The sequence below is a fragment of the Artemia franciscana genome, chromosome 6 (assembly GCF_032884065.1).
Source record: "Artemia franciscana chromosome 6, ASM3288406v1, whole genome shotgun sequence".
Taxonomy (NCBI): Eukaryota; Metazoa; Arthropoda; class Branchiopoda; order Anostraca; family Artemiidae; genus Artemia; species Artemia franciscana.
In genome coordinates, this window is record NC_088868.1 from 8,388,227 (window position 1) to 8,404,882 (window position 16,656).

The following is a 16,656-nucleotide window of genomic DNA, read 5'->3' on the forward strand; positions in this document are numbered from 1 at the left end:
TAATAATCTAATATTAGTTTTACAAAATGATTTGGGTTGGATGGGAATGGTTAGGTTTAATTATACAAATATACATTCTGCCTAAATTGTTATTTTCAATGAGGCCGGAGCAATATAAACCCCTTTAGGAATAACTTCAACGTTAAAGCATAACTTCCTTCATTTTACTCAAATAGTATTTTCATGTTCTGTTTCCCCATAAAGATTGGTGTTCTTGAATAAATTCATATTCTGTGCGTATATCAAATAGTAGGCTACCATTTTTCTTTTTGAAAAACTTCGTATATTTTTTAATTATCGCAAATTACAATAATACAGATTGGCTACTGAGAGGTAGTCTTGGGCTGATATCCATGATAGCAAAGCCATCATTTCAATAGGCCTGTAAATTTTCTTCTGCTCCCAAGGGGAGGGGAGAGGTAGATTCTCGGCATAGTAAATAGAATTTTAGACTTGAAAATTTTTTTACGTACTTACCTGTAATTGACTGACTAACTTTAAGATCTCTTTGGTACGTTTTGCAAGGAAATGTAAAAAAAAATTGAAAGTACTGAGGTCCACTTAAATTCTAGCAGTCAAGTACCTATACTACCTCAGGGGGCTTCCCCGAAAAGTGTTAGACTGCTGACTCGGACTCTTCTGTTTCTGATTGGCTTCAAAGTTAGGTAGTCTGAGTATATCATAACACTGACTGGTAAAAGATATATTCCATCTCTACTATTCCGTTAGAATAGTAGAAGACCTCAAATAAAGGATGAGAGATTGTTGTTCCTTACAAATAAGAAGTTAAGCTGAGTAATACTTAGTTTCAGGGAAGAAGATTGAGATGCTTTTCTCGTATAGGAAATAATGTTAAACATATAATTTTTTCTGTCTTATTTTTTGTAGTTCATTGCCCTTTTTATTTTTATTTTCATTACTGAATTCTTGGAAGAAAATCCTAAGCTTCAAATCGAGCTGATAGACTGGAGTTATTTGGAAATTTCCAATATTACGAGTGAAGATACACAAAACAAATTAGCAAGATAAGCATTTTAATGAATTTATAAATCTTGTTACTTCTGGTAACCTTTTATATCTGGCCTTGTACTAGCTGATGCATGAAAAATTACTCAGATGTACATCTTTGTGAAATCCATTTATAAGTGGAGATGACTAAAGAAGTTTCCAGATTGGTAGCATTAAAAATCCTAGACACAGCTTTCTAAACTTTAGTGAACAGGTTGCTTGCTGTGACTTTTAACTTCTAAGCACTTTATAATTTTTATGAATGGGACCGTGCTGGACATGGACGTCTGGATATACTCGTGTTACACATAAAATTCTATCTAGACCCGCATATGAATGCCGCCTTAATGATTTTGGAATGCTAAGACTTGGTTCTCATTCTAGATACGGAGATCACTGCACCGGTTTCACAGAACTCTCATCAAGAATATGGAACGTCTTGTACGACTGACTTCGCTTGTGCATTTGTGAAAGTGGAGATTGATAGCAGCCATGGAGCTGAATTCCGGCCTGAAACTAGTGAAATTGAGGAAACCTACATCCGAGGGGGAGAAATTGTTTCTCTCGTGCACCGTTCTAATGATTTGAAGCCCAAAACTCTTAAAAATCGAAATCTTAAGTTGCAGAAATCACCCCAACTGCCGCTAGAAAGACCATATAAATGCGATATGTGCCAGAAATCTTTCGCTCAGAAGAACCATTTGACAAGTCACTTGAAATTCCACACCAGAGAGAAGCAGTTCCAGTGTGAGTTGTGTAAAAATTACTTCTCTCGCAGGTCAAACTTAAATGTTCATATGAGAACTCATACTGGTGAAAAACCATATGTGTGTGAGATATGTGGGAAAGGATTTACTCAAACTTATAATTTAACTATTCATATGAGAAGCCACACTGGTGAAAAACCATTCAAGTGTGAGCTGTGTAACAAAAGCTTTACTAAGTTACAAAGCTTAACTATACATATGAGAACTCATACTGGTGAAAGACCATACACGTGTGAGATATGTGGAAGAGGCTTTATTCAAATGCCGACTTTAATTATACACAGGAGAACTCATTCTGGTGAAAGACCATACAAATGTCAGATATGTATGAAAAGCTTTATTCATATGCAAAGTTTATCTTTACATATGGGAACTCATACTGGTGTGAAGCCTTATGAGTGTAAGGTTTGCAAGAAGAAATTTGCTCAGAGGCCAAGTTTGATTAAACATTTTAGAACTCATGATATTGACATTCCTACAAAAGTCAACTATCCAGCTACATGACTTACCACTTAATATATTACTGCAAGAAACGTTGGTAGTAGGGTAGTAGGTAGTAGTAGGGTAGTCAGCTTTAATCACCCTGCTGGTCTTTATGATTGTCTATATTTTTTATCTGATATATATGTTTTTCATTTTCTCTTTTTCGCTTGCCAGTCCATCAATAGTGTATTAGTTGAAATTGAATGGCATTAAACAATTGTATTAAGAATTTTCGCATATATTGGTTTGAGCTGTCCAGTTTTTTTTTTTTTTTTTTTTTTTTTTTTTTTTTTTTTCGACTAGCAAACTTAAATAAATTATCTCAAAAAATGCTCCGAATTAACGCTAGAAGTAGTGTTAAAAAAATGTATTATAAACACTCGTGTATTCATTAAGAACGTGGTTTCCCCTGATAAATATTACTAGTTCCCCGGCATTTAGTTTGGTTTTGTAATTGAGTAATTGAAGGAAATCGCATAAATGCATATATTTTATATTAGTATTAAAGTTTAATATTTAGTACTAGTATTTGCTACAGAATAAGAGTAATAAAAGTATGAAACAAATAAATGAGCAGTATCAAAATAAATAATATACTAATGTACAAAAAATTACAGAAACTCTGATATTGGCTGCATATACAATATATTACAAAAGAAATTCAAGTGAAAAAAATATAAAAGTAAATAAGAAAATAATATGAAACTTAGTTTAAAATAGTGAAAACATTATAGTGCAAAAGTAAAAAGAGTGGAAATGACAAAATTAAATAGGGTAAAGGCAAATATTGTGCTGTAGCATAGTATTAAAAATAAAACATAAAATAAATTGAGTAAATAGTGTATAAAAGTAATTAAATAAATAGCACAGTAAATTACATACTATAAAATTAAGATTTTTTCTATTCTTTTTGTTGTTGTGTAAAATTAGGGTTTTTTAAATAGTAGTAAATCATAATGATAATTAAACAGAGAGTATTTGCAATAATTTGTTACCTAAAAGTTAAATCTTAGGGTAAATGCTGAATTTGATCTAAAAGTTTACGCTTTCTGTGATTTCACGACAAGGCTACAGTTGCTTCTTTAAGCAAAAAGACCAAATGTGTGCATTAGTTTCACAACTATCCATTCTTGCAGCCAAAGCCGTTGTGTTTCACAAATCTTTTCGTAGAGTTCGATCTAAAGTTCTTTAAAAACAAGGAACAATTTTATTATTACTTGGATTTACAGCTAATTTTATGCATACTTTTTGTTTTAATAAATAGTATAAAAATTTTAAAGTCTGGAAAGTGAATTTTTGAAAATGAGCTTCATAAGATGCTTCAATGCAAATTTTAGCTATTGACTGATTAGGAAATCGTTGGCAAATCTGTAGGAAGCTTAATAAAAATAAATGACCTATAATAAATAATCTACCCCAAACTTGCACAGGGAACTTGAACCATAAGAAAATAGTATTTGCCTTTTTTGCACTATCTGGTCTTTAAGCAGTTTTTGTTTGTTTATTTGTCTTCCAATTGATGCTGTTTTTCGTTGCTGTCAAGCTATACCATTTTTTGTCTGTATGTATGTCTCAGCTCAAAAATAAAATAATTTTTTATGCAAAATTTGTATACTAGTCAGTGTTGTAACATGTGCTTAGACTTTACACCTTTACTACAAGCATGAAATATTTTTGAATAGTTTATTAGTTGATATTCGTTCTGTCTTCTCAGATCTAGGCTGTTTTCATTAACAGAATGCAGGGAATAATCTTTTCTTCTTCTTTTTTTTTATAAATTAGTTTTATTCTCGTCTTGTGATAAGATAGAAGGCAAATTTCTTTATTAGGGTTGTTTTTGACCGACGAAAAAAATGTCTTATTTTTCCCACTCTTCTTATCCCTTGTCTTGGAATTCTGTTTAAATAGCCGGATCTGCTGATAACAATTATGTTCTTATCTGAAAAAAAGTCCTTTTTCTTTATACATGAAAGTTTTGTTAATGGTAGGTAGATAGGTTTTATTTTATCCACAATATAAACATAAATAAAATAACACCACTAATAAATTATTACAGCAAAAAGTCCTAAGGACTTGCGTTACAAATTCATGTTATGACTCGTATCTTATAAATAAATATCTAAACATAAGATTATCCACCTAGCCTATCTATAAAATCAACAACATATATTCATGAACACAATACAACAAAATAATCCTATTAAATATTAATTACCGGTTTTAGCCCCCACCCAACCCCACAAAACTGCGAAAAAAATGAAACATAATTCTAGTGAAGTTACAACCCAAGCCAATCGAGATCAGGCGTTCATTATATCTATTAAATTCGTCATTTAATAGACACACACACAAATTTTATAACTCTCCAAATCCTACGAGGGCTACCTTCTGCTTTGCTAGAACACTGCCTTTCCATGACAAAAATATAACAGTTCAAAATAGCGATGAAACCTTTTAATTGACAGTGAAACAAATATAAAATTTTTTAACTGGATATTTTGAACACATACACAGTGTCCGTCATCAGCAGTGAAACTAAAAGACAATAATAAAAACAAACAAAATTTTACCTAATAAACTAAAATAAAAGGTTTCATCCTGTTTCATTTTGAACTGTTAAATTTTCTGGTTTTCTAAAATGCTCACTCATGAATTCTACCTTAGCTTTAGGGAATAAACTATTCAACGTATTAATATATGCGTTACAAAATATCTTGGGTCACAAACAAAAAATAATAACGCTATATAATGCGTCAAAGTGGACGTAAAATATAAGAAAAAAATTCAATAAATGTTTTGTGACACAAAGCAATACCATTCTACAATATAATAGCCAGCTACCGCCCAATTAATGAACAGTCTGATCTTCGAATACATAAACTGTTAAATGTGAAACAATTATTTCTCTTTCAGTTTGTTCCCGGATAATATCTAAGCATTAGTATGGGCACTGTCCCTAGTAGCCCCTAGTAGCTAGTAGCTCTCCATATACCTAAGCATTTAGCTAAGCTAATGCTTAGCTTTTTTTTTTTTTCTTCTAAGCATTAGCTAGATGATACGCACGAACCGCCACGCAAATTCGTTTGTACCTTTTTTTGTGTTAGTTTGTTATTTAGCATAGTGAAGCAACGCAAATTAGCTGTTAGCTACGATGTTGTTTTAAATAAACCTATCTCTCTCTCTCTCTCTCTCTCTCTCTCTCTCTCTCTCTCTCTCTCCTCTCTCTCTCTCTCTCTCTCTCTCTCTCTCTCTCTCTCTCTCTCTCTCTCTCTCTCTCGATCATGTTTAACTTTATTTTGGCTGTGTTTTGTCAGAGCTTTGGACTTATTGAATCTTGTCTCAAGTCAAATAATGTAAGGGTTTCTAATCTATATGATGGGAGAAATAAATTGTAACTATGGAATATCCAATATCCCCTGCCCCCCCCCCACCATTGGGCTGTAGAGAGATATGTATATTGCACCTTGTTTAAACTGGAACCCCATAAGGATAATGTATTGGCATAGTTATAGAACCAAAGTGGCATTTTAGATATTTTTCCCTCATCGTTTGTTGCACAAAAGAAGGAAAATAATAAGTTGTTTATACTGACTTCATGAAAAAAATTAATCTTTCCTCGAAAAGGGGTCAGTAGAGCTTCAGACGTTTATTTAAATTTTTTAGATAAACTTATTTGTTCATTTTTCTTTAGAATTTTAACTTTCTGCTTACAAAAAAAAGACTCAGCCTGAGTAAAATTTGACTTTAAGCTGCTAGATTTTGGTGTTTTTACCAACTTAAAAAATGTGCACAATTGTGCATTTTCCTCTTCAGCATTCCGTTTGTAGTATATTATCATTTTCCTACATACATCATTTAACAGAGAAGCGCAACTGTAGATCACGTTCTTGCACTTAAGTTCATTTTGAGAATTTCGGTAATATAAGTATACATATAAGTTCATATATAAGTTAACCATTGCAAATTCAAAACAAGTTAATAAAGTATTATTAAAATAATTTAAACAACACTTTCGCGTTGAAAAACCGATGAAATTCGCAAATTATAGGAAACATTTAATAAACTATGGAGTTGATTGTAAGAGCATCGATATTTGAGGAATCTCCATGAGACCCGTATATACATGCCTCCTGTAAACATTTACACGACTTAAATAACACAATACAATTTTAACGTTTTAATCGGCTTTTGCATGCTGGTCTAGTAAGACTTTCTTCACTAAACATATATTTCTAGCCATGTATATCCTTGTACTTGAATGTCTAGGCAAATATATGTGGGAAAGGTATATTCTTAACGAACCGATTTTGTCTTTTAAGTACTGGCTATTAATAGTGACCAAAGTATCTTATTGATAAGTGGAAATTGTATTCAAAGCTCAGAATTGAACACTCTATGACTGGATTCTTAGCTGTTATTCGTTGCATCCATATGCTTTGTTTTTCATGTAAATGAGAACTACCTTTAGATTGCTTGAGAACTACGTTTATATGGCTTGGACATACACGTGTCCAAATATTTCTAGCCATGTATATCCTGGTACTTGAATGTCTAGGCAAATATATGTGGGAAAGGTCTATTCTTAACGAACCGATTTTGTCTTTTAACCACTGGCTATTAATAGTGACCAAAGTATCTTATTGATAAGTGGAAATTGTATTCAAAGCTCAGAATTCAACACTCTATGACTGGATTTTTAGCTGTCATTCGTTGCATCCATACGCTGGGTTTTTTACGTAAATGAGAACTACCTTTATATGGCTTGGACATACACGTGTTTAGACATATGTCTCATTAGGCACACATGTGAATGTTGCATTTGTGATTTTGGAATGTTAAGGCTTGGTTCTCATTCTAGATTTGAAGATCACATCACTGGCTTTAAATAAGTCCCATCAAGAATATGGATTGCCGCAAACGACTGAAAATCAGAGTATAGTTGTGAAGGAAGAGACCGTTATCTACTATGAAGCTGGATTGGAGGTTAAGACTTATCCGTTCGACGAAAATGCTATGGGAGACTCATGTACCCAAGAAGAAGAAATTATTCCTCTCATGCAATGCTCAGTTGACATGAATCCAGAGGAAATTGAAATTTCAATTTCTCTGTCTGAGCAAGTGCCTCAACCGCTACCTGAGAAACCATATAAATGTGAACTCTGTGGGAAAGGTTTCACTCAAAATAACTATTTGAAAAGTCATATGAAATTCCACACCAAAGAAAAGCAATTTCAGTGTGAGATTTGCAAAAATTTCTTTTCTCGCAAATCAAATTTAACGACACATCTGAGGACTCACACTGGAGAAAAACCGTACGTGTGTGAGATATGTGGTAAAAGGTTTAGTCAAACGCATAATTTAACGATTCATATGAGAGTTCATACGGGTGAAAAACCATTTAAATGTGAAGTATGTGAAAAAAACTTCAAAAAAATGCAAAGTTTAACTATTCATATGAGAAGTCATACCGGTGAAAAGCCGTTCAAGTGTGAGATATGCATGAAAGAGTTTATTCACATGCAAAGCCTAATTATACACATGAGAACTCATACTGGTGAGAAGCCGTTTGAGTGTTCATTATGTAAGAGAAGGTTTTCTCAGAAGCAGCATTTATCTTTGCATGTAAAACATTACTGTGACGGACAACCATAGTTACAGTGTTGTCAATTCTAATTATTTTGGATAATATTATGAAGGAAAAATGTTTTTTTTTTGTATGAAATCTCTATACAACTTCTTTAAAAGACCATTTAACAGTTCGTGAATGAATGATAAGCTGGCTTTTTCCAGAAAATAGAGTTTTCTTATTAATTTTTCTAAAATTAAAATTTTTCTAATTCTAATAAGGAACATTTGTGAAATTTAGGTTATTAAATTTCCTGCCAATATCTGTATATGCTATTTAAGTCTGTCAAACGCATTTTATGTGCGATTGCGCAGCCTTAAACCTATATGTAATCGTAAAACCGCTCATAAAGAACGCTGTTGACCTTAGTTGGCCTATTTAGAAGCTGACCAGTAAAGACGGCCTTTTTATAAGATTTGGTAGTCGTGGCTTCTAGAAATCTGCTGAATGATATTCGCGAAACGACAGAATTTTTCTATATTAGGAAAGTTAATTCAGAGTCGTTGTTTAAAGACTAAGTATTTCAAACAATAGTTTTTTTTACCGAATTTAAATTAATATGCTTGAGGCTTTAAGGCTACACAAAAATTTACAAAGTTCCATCGTTTTCTTTATTTGAATATTATTAAGTTTTTTTTATATAATGAAAAATTTTGTTTGACTGATACAGTTCAGTTTGCTATCACCACCTAAGTAAATATAGTTCTAAACTGAAAACGAGAGTGAAAATACACTAGCGAAAGATGAAGAAAAGATTAACCCGGTGTTGTTACTGTTTAGTTTTATACCACTGCTGAAATGAATGCAGGTCTAAGATAAGAATGATAATCCTGCACTAAGAGAGGAGGGAATGTTACCCTACTAGTGGCTACTATTCAGCTAGCTATTACTACTGAAATAAATGTGACTCTTCAAACATTATAAAAATATCTGTAAAAATAATTTTCTTAGACTCACTGTCTTTCCATTTACCAGTTGAATAAAATGGAAAAATAATTAAAGGGTGAAATTTTGTATAAACAGTGAAACATGGAAACAAAAAAAGTACCAGAGAGAAACTGGACTAAAGAGTTCAAATACACAAACTGAAATCTCAAGAACTATTTTTTAAACAAAAAAAAAAACTTTTCGGACCCACTGGTTTGTAAAACCTAATTTTGATTGGTTTATGTAGCTTTTTTTCGTAGTTTTATTGATATCTTATAAAACAAAAGAATAAAAAAAAAGTATCTATCATCTTATTGCAATACCAACCCTTTTAAGGCTAACACAACTACGCACGTTCTTCTACCCCAATCTAATCGAAATTCACTCTTCAAATTTAACTTTTCTTCTTTTTTATTTCCTCTATCCAGCCCATTCTGGGACTTCCTGTTTTTATTTCCCCCAATATAGATGGCAAAAATAGCAATCCTTGGCAAAAGAACGATTATTGTGCTTTAGATTTGATTTATTTTTCTTCCTTTGTTCTTTCTGTTTTTTCTTTGTTTTTTTTTGTATCTTGTCATCTTTTTATGTTTGTATGTTTTGCTGTTAAATCTAGTCTTTGTATGTTTTGCTTCTTTTCTTTTTTTTCTTTTTTTTACAGTTTTAATTGACAGTTTTATTCGTAAACTAGATGTCTCTTGTCTTTTTTTTGTCGAATTAAGAAAATGGTATATTGTATTTGTCACGGTTAAAGGTCGTATTTAAGATTTCACACTTCTTAAACAATTGTCAAAACAGGGTGCTATGCTACTTCCAAAGGGACAATCAGTGGATCAATGACTCCTTATCTAGATATCAGGTTCTCCTTTTGATAGCAGCGTTCTCCTTTTGATAGCAGCTTAGCAACCGTTTTTTTGGTCTTTATCTTAAAAAATATGGAAGGTTCAGACACATTTTTCAGGTTTAATGGTGACAATATGCCTCCTTTTCTTTTTTACTTTCACAGTAGTTTTGTGGTGTCTATGCAATTTTTTCCTATTTCCTTCAGTTTAAGCTGCATTTTATTCTGAATTGAGAATTTACACATAAGTTTTAGGCAAAAATCCGGCTTTATTTCAGTATTAAAACTAAATAAAAAAAAAGTTCTTTTAACTGAAAGTAAGGAGTAATATTAAAACTTAAAACGAACATATGTGAAAGTAGCTGTTCCCTCCTCAACGTCCCGCTCTTTACGCTAAAATTTGACTCTTTCTCTCAACTCTACTTTTTAAAACAGTAAAGGCTCGTAACTTTTGATGAGTAAGTCTAAACTTAATGAAACTTATATATATATATTTAAAATTAGTATTAAAATGGAATTCTTTTGATGTAACTATTGTTATGAAAATTCCGTTTTTTAGAGTTTCGGTTACTATCGAGCCGGGTGGCTTTTACTACAGTTCGTCACCACGAACTGTTTGATTAAACGTTTGGTTTAATACTTAAATATAGTCTTTCTTGAAATTGCAGTTCTCTTTTTGAACTTGGTTCTCTTGGTAGTTTGCTCCAGTTTCGACCCCAAAATGGTTTTAGACCCTTCCTAAATAATTCTCATTTGTTACTTATATTATATTTTACAATATTTATTGGTATACTTAATTCCTTTTTTTTGGGGGGGGGGGGGTCATTAAACCATGTGGCTAAAAATGTTTGCTTTCCTAAGCAAAATAGTAGTATCTTCTGTTCTCTACCCTTCTTACTTTTCTTCTAAAGTATCGAGGGTATAAAAACAATTACCCTCTAGGCCGTGTTCACACCTGAAACTCTTTTTTTCTTAAAAATTGTCTTTGATTTAAAATTATAAGGTTTGTAGGGTATTGCCAAATTCGTTGTCAGTATTGCTACTCTGAGCTGTGAAAATATTGAGCAAAACTGATTATTTGAATTTTACACCACTTTTGTTTGCAAAATTCAAACATTACCAAACTATTGATTCCTAAAGGCCACTAAATCTGAAAAGGAAAGCTAAAACTTCATAAGCTACTTGTTGTAAAACGTTCTTAGATCGTTTATTTTTGGCAAGTTTTCTTTTCCTTAGTTTGGCGCCCTTTTAGTTTGTGAAGTTCAAGATTCTCAATCTGATGACCCAAAGACCACTGCATCTGAACAGGAAAGCTACAATTCTTAAGCTGCTTGTTGTAAAATACTTTTAGCTCATTTTTTTGGCAAGCTTTCTTTTCCTTAGTTTGGTGTTAGCTAATACCAAAAAATGCGTAGTTTCATTTGGAGTTTTTGTTCATTAAACTTTAATAATACCCGATTTTTTCCTCTCTCTTGATGTTTGTGTGGTTGTCTAAACTTCTGCTTAACCGATGCAGACTACTAAATGTAATTTTCGCTGTCCCTGGCACTTTAGTAAATTTTTTTTTTCATTTTCGGAAACATTGTAGCTGCTTTACTTATTGCGTGATACCTTAAGGCACGCCACTAATCCCAGAAACCAGAAATTGCCAAACCAGCTTAAAATGCATTACCAACGATATTTGTTCTAGAAGTAGATGTATTTTGAAGAATATTTGTAAATGCTAATGGAAATTGTCCTCTGATTATATTTTTGGTATGTAATTCAGTGAAGTGTCTATTCGTTAAATATTTGGTACTTGGTGTGACCTTTGTAGACGCGTAGAATTGATTTGCACATTCTTGTTGACTTTTAATAAATGCTTTGACTCAGCGTATTGGATAAATAAGCTCCTGCCCATGGCTGAAGTTTGCTTTAGTCATTTCGTTTTTAGTTGAAACAAGTTATTGTCAGTAATTTTAATGTATTTGCTTCCTATTTTGTTTTGTATTTTTAATTTGTGTCTTTTTATACTTCATTTTGGTCCTTTGTGTGTTCTTATAGACAAAGAACTGAATAAAGATGACTTTGAGATTGAAAGTGGATAGTACTAATCTAGACTACCCGAAAGATATATTTTTAAGGTTTAATATTTTTTCTATTAGTGATGATGAAAAGGTGACGCTGGGTAACGAAAAGATTGATCAGCTGGGCATCTTCATTTACCTTGGTAGTATTATTAGTAAAGACGGTTGGTGTTAAAAGTAGAATAGCCTAGGCTCACGGTGGTTTTAAATTAAAAAAATAGTTTGGAAGAATAGGAAATAAGTCTGCAAACCAAGGCTAGAATATTGGAAGCTACAGTGATGACAGTGGTCAAGTATTGCTCAGAAGCATGGGCGCTCTGAAAACTGGATGAAGACTTGCTAGATGTTTTCCAGAGAGATTGCCTAAGGATTGTTCTGGGTGACCGTATTTAAAAAAGTAGGCTGAACAAAAAATGGGGTTCAATCGCACTTTCTAGGCCAATAATGAAAGAAAGGTTAAAATGGCTAGGGCACGTTGTGCAGATGAAGGATGACAGATTACGAAGTTTGTCCTTTTCGACCAACCGTCTAAGACTAAACGGAAAGCAGGTCGTCCTTGTGACGATTAAAGAAAGGTTTAAAGGAAATGGGAACTTTCGTATTCGTTCAATGAAATAGCTATCGTAGGACTCAAAATGAACGCTAAATTACGCTACTTTTAAAATCACAAAATGGTCACTAGTTAAATGCACTTACGAAATATGATAAAGAGGAGTTTGCGAATCTGTTCGTACGGCACTTGACTGGTTCTAGTTTGTTGTAATGCCTAGTATGTCTGCTGATTGATGCGGATGCGGGAAGTATGGATCGGTGCTTCTCGTTTCTTAATAGTGATTTCCCATATTTCATTATTAGCTGATGCCTTCGATCGGATAAGGTGGACTACTAGTAGCTGCTGAAACTGGGTCCGAGTATTATCCTAGTAGCGTGTTTTTGAACATGTTGTAGTTCATCTGCAATGTAAGCTACGTTCTGAGTTTGGGGACCCCAAACAGGACAGCAATACTCGAGGAAAGGCTTCATGTAGGTTGTATACGCCAGCAGGGGCTGACGATCAGAGAAGCCTAGCCTGCACATGCTTGTTAAACTCTGGATTGAGTGGTGACCTTTGTGCACAATATTGTCTACATTGAGCTTAAAGGAGCAGTCACTTGTAAATGTTACGCCTAGGATTGTTGCAGAGGGAATAATCGGAAACAGATTATCTGGGATAGTGATATCTCGATTGAATGGATTAAATCGTAAAACTTTTGATTTCTGTTCATTCACTTGTACACTTTTCGACGTACACTCGTTGATGAAGTCTGTGAAGAAATTTGGGTCAGACTGCTGCTTTGCTACTGCATTTTCGACTATATATTTGAGAAGTGCAGACAAGCCATTAACAAGCTTGAAACGCTCTTCAGATTATGCAAGGCTAAGGTGTCTTGACTTTCGGTATAACACAGATATATGCAGCTTTCCACATCTTTGGAAATGATTGTTCTGAGAAACATTGGTTTCTCACCGGTGCGATAGGCTTGGCTAAGAAAGGTGAGTACTCTTTCTGTAATTTCACATGGAGTTAAACTGGGTATGAGGCCCAGTTGTTACGTAGTCCAATTGCATAATGAACTGCCATTTCTGACCTGCACGCTTGCCACGCCATTTCTTTTTCCTTTTTGGCTTCAGCTGAATAGTAGTGACACCTTTGTAAGGTTTGTACAATTGGTATGCAATGAAAATTTCTATAGTAGATGGCGCCAATGGTTCGGATTTTTAACTCTTACTTTTGAGAATGCTTTTTAGGCTAACATCTACTTCTTCTGCTGCCATTTTTAGATATTTTTGTAGCAGCACAGTCACCGCATAAGTGGTTGAAATTATTGTCGCTCTAAAATAGGTATACCTAAAAAAAAACAAGCTAAATTAAAGCAGCATTGTATTCTGGGAGGGTGTAAAAATGGAGGCTTTAAATAGATTGGGATGGAGTAGGAGTGGTCGTAGCTGTGTTTGCTTCAGGTGGCTTGGTGCTACCGTGAGTTGTTAACAATAGTAGGAGTAATATTCTTTCCATGAACTGTACTTTTAAGCTTTTCTAAGACAGCCTCAAAAATATATATTTCCGAAGAATCTAGTACATTTTTCTGAGTCGTAGAGTTTTTGTCTTACAGTTTGCATTGGTTGTGCCGTTCTTTTTGAAAATTTTCTAAGCTTAGTTCTTACTCACCTCTCCATAAAACAATTGCAAACCACTGACCACACAATCTCTGGAGGAATGTTCGATCGATGGTAAGCATTAGCTCTGTAAGTGCTGCAGTGACTTTGACTAGTGGGTGATATTAAGGCGATTATACCCTTTGGAACAAAACTTCTGTTCCACGTTTACCGCTTGTTATGGAAATGTAGTATCTTAGAAATTAGATTCAGGTGCAAGAAGAAACGTTTAAGCAGATACACTCATCACCATTTTTTAGGTCTCTGTATCCACGGAGTTCTTGTTTGAATTGTAACGGCACTGAACGGTTTCTTTTGGTTTTGAGCCTCCCATAATGCCGCTGATTTGTTAATATGGAGTTGATTTGCCCAAGAAGTAAAACAAAACCTCGTATTGCACCTGTTCTGAGATACCAAATTAAATGTAACATTTAAAAACAAAACTGCCATTGTTGAATGGGTTTTCTAAATCCCACGAGGCCTAGTAGCATTTAGGCTGATGACTAGTAATTTTGAAACCCAGTTTTTCATGTTATTACCCAAGGAAGGTGTGACGTTTCCTCATATATTCAGTTTAGCTCAATGGTGATCTGAGATATAGTTTTAGGTATATTTCGAGGATGGGAATTTAAAGACCCTTCTCTTCCACAGACAGCTGTGAAATGCCACCTTACACTAAACAGGTATAACAGCTGATATTCTTATTGTTATTGCAAAATTAGGATAAAGGAAAAATACTGAACTATTTCCGAATTTAACTGTTATTTTTACTCAAATTACTCTAATTTTGTATTCAAATTGTTCAAGTCTCGTTAAAGAAATCCTGTTAAATTAGGTTTACAGATGACACACCGTGGTCTAGGTTGGATCTGTTGTGAACCCTAGGGTAGCATATGTCACTGCTCAAATGACGAGAATTTCTCCTTATACAGAAGTTTATGCATTTATATTGGATACCGATCAGACACTTTTCGGAGGTCACATCTCACTTTCTACTTAGTATCTTCTAAATCCGATAAAACCTTGCATCAGACTTGGACTCACAAAAGGCGCAATTAGCACACTCTTAATAAACTTACCCTCCAAGTCTTGTTAAGATCTTAAAACTACTTCTGGTAGATCTTTTGTTGACAGGAATTTTGGAACTGGCCTCTCACAGCTGAGGCCAGATAGAATTTGGACTAAAAATTTACGACGTGGATATTAACTCTCAGCCAACTTTTGTTCAATCTAGAGATTCTATCTACGTAGATATTCTAACTACGGTTGCGCCACCTCCCGTCCAATTCTCCACAGAAATGGGATCATACTGTATCCCAGAAAGGCAAAAGTACGACGCCAGTTGTTAGTTATAACCAAGTTTGATCAAAATATGAGAAACTCCACTCGCAGATGTCCTGGTAAGTTCCGTTTGTTTCTTAGTTTCAGGATTTTACAGGCTTCGAGACTGGTATCTAAGAGCTGTGACTTAGCGTTTCGGACTTTAAGGGTTTAAAATTCCATAAGCCCTAGGTGAGATCAGTGACACTTCAGAGTTGCTTGAGTTTGCTTTTTTTTTTCTTGCTATGATAAAATATTCTGAAATATCTAGAATTTCAAATTCCAGGATGAACTTTGAAAAGAAAATCCCTGATTTTTCACAGAAATTAACCTAAGAAAGGGTTTTCAAATGAAAGTAAAGGGCGACATAATTGCAGTAAAACTAAAGCTTATTTGAATTGAAGGTTGAGACATCAACTTGCTATTTTTAATACCCAGGAATGTTTCACACTGCTCCATTTTCAGACAAAAAGGTTGTTTTTGTGTATTCCGTCAAATTTCATCGCTTTTTTGTTATTGCTACTTTTTTGCAATAAGTTAATGCGTCTTAATGGTTCGTCAACTGCCTCGAATTATTTCTCGTTATTTAAAAACCGTCCATTATTTTGAATTGAAACCTTTTTCTAACTATTCCAAGGGAAAATCTGATATACTAATCTTACTTGTTGGAACTCGTCCTTTAGTATTTGACCCAAAACTGAGAGCCATTTAAAGAACGATTTGATTCTAAGGCCTGAGGGGCATTTCCAGGGGAATGTAAATCCAAAGTCAGAATTAAATTTTTAATTAGATAGAGCAAGTCTAGGCTGATACAGGGTAGTCTTTTTCACATTTTTAGGCTTCTACGAGTTAATTTAGCCTATTCTTATACTGTTTAAACACACCATACTAATTTCTGCGGCTCAACAACTGTAACGAACCATTCCTGTGTAAACATTTTGCGATTTTTCAGCATCCGTTACGTACTAGCCGTTTTGCGTTACATGAAAAATCGTATCAGCATGAGCCAAGGACAAATAAGGACTTGTAGTTTTGGTGTTCAAGAAGATCAATAAAGTAATATTGATAGCATGTCTGTATTTCATCTTTGTATTTTTTACAGCCTATTAATGAGATAATAATTCACCGAACACTATCCTGCTAGAAAAAAAATAGTCGCAAGCAAACATTTGACAATTCTATTTGATATGCTGCCTCTATCTCCCCCCTCCAGAAAAAAAAAAGGTCATAATAATTATTATAATTTTCCAAGAAGGCATCCATGGTTTTTCCTCATGGTTCAAACTGTTTTTCCTCAGAGTGAATTATTTCATATGATTTCAAAGGGTCCAGACAAGTGAATATTTTCTCACATATTTCACGCTGATGGGGCTTTTCCCCAGGGTGGATTTTGTAATGTTATTTCAAATAGTTCAAACGATA

The 16,656-nt window shown here is 33.8% G+C and overlaps 1 protein-coding gene across 2 annotated transcripts in view; it reads left to right on the forward strand.

The window, feature by feature from the left end:
- LOC136028003 (zinc finger protein 239-like) overlaps positions 1-11,731 on the forward strand; it is a 45,100-nt gene extending 33,369 nt beyond the window's left edge. Inside the window, exon 4 of one of the 2 annotated variants that reach the window (XM_065705542.1) lies at positions 7,117-11,731. In XM_065705542.1, the coding sequence (XP_065561614.1) occupies positions 7,117-7,910 (794 nt within the window). In that variant the 3' untranslated portion in view covers positions 7,911-11,731. Of the gene's footprint in view, positions 1-1,392; positions 2,549-7,116 lie in introns of those variants that run through there. The other variant, XM_065705541.1, reaches the window with a different exon arrangement.
- Positions 11,732-16,656: the final 4,925 nt, after the last annotated feature.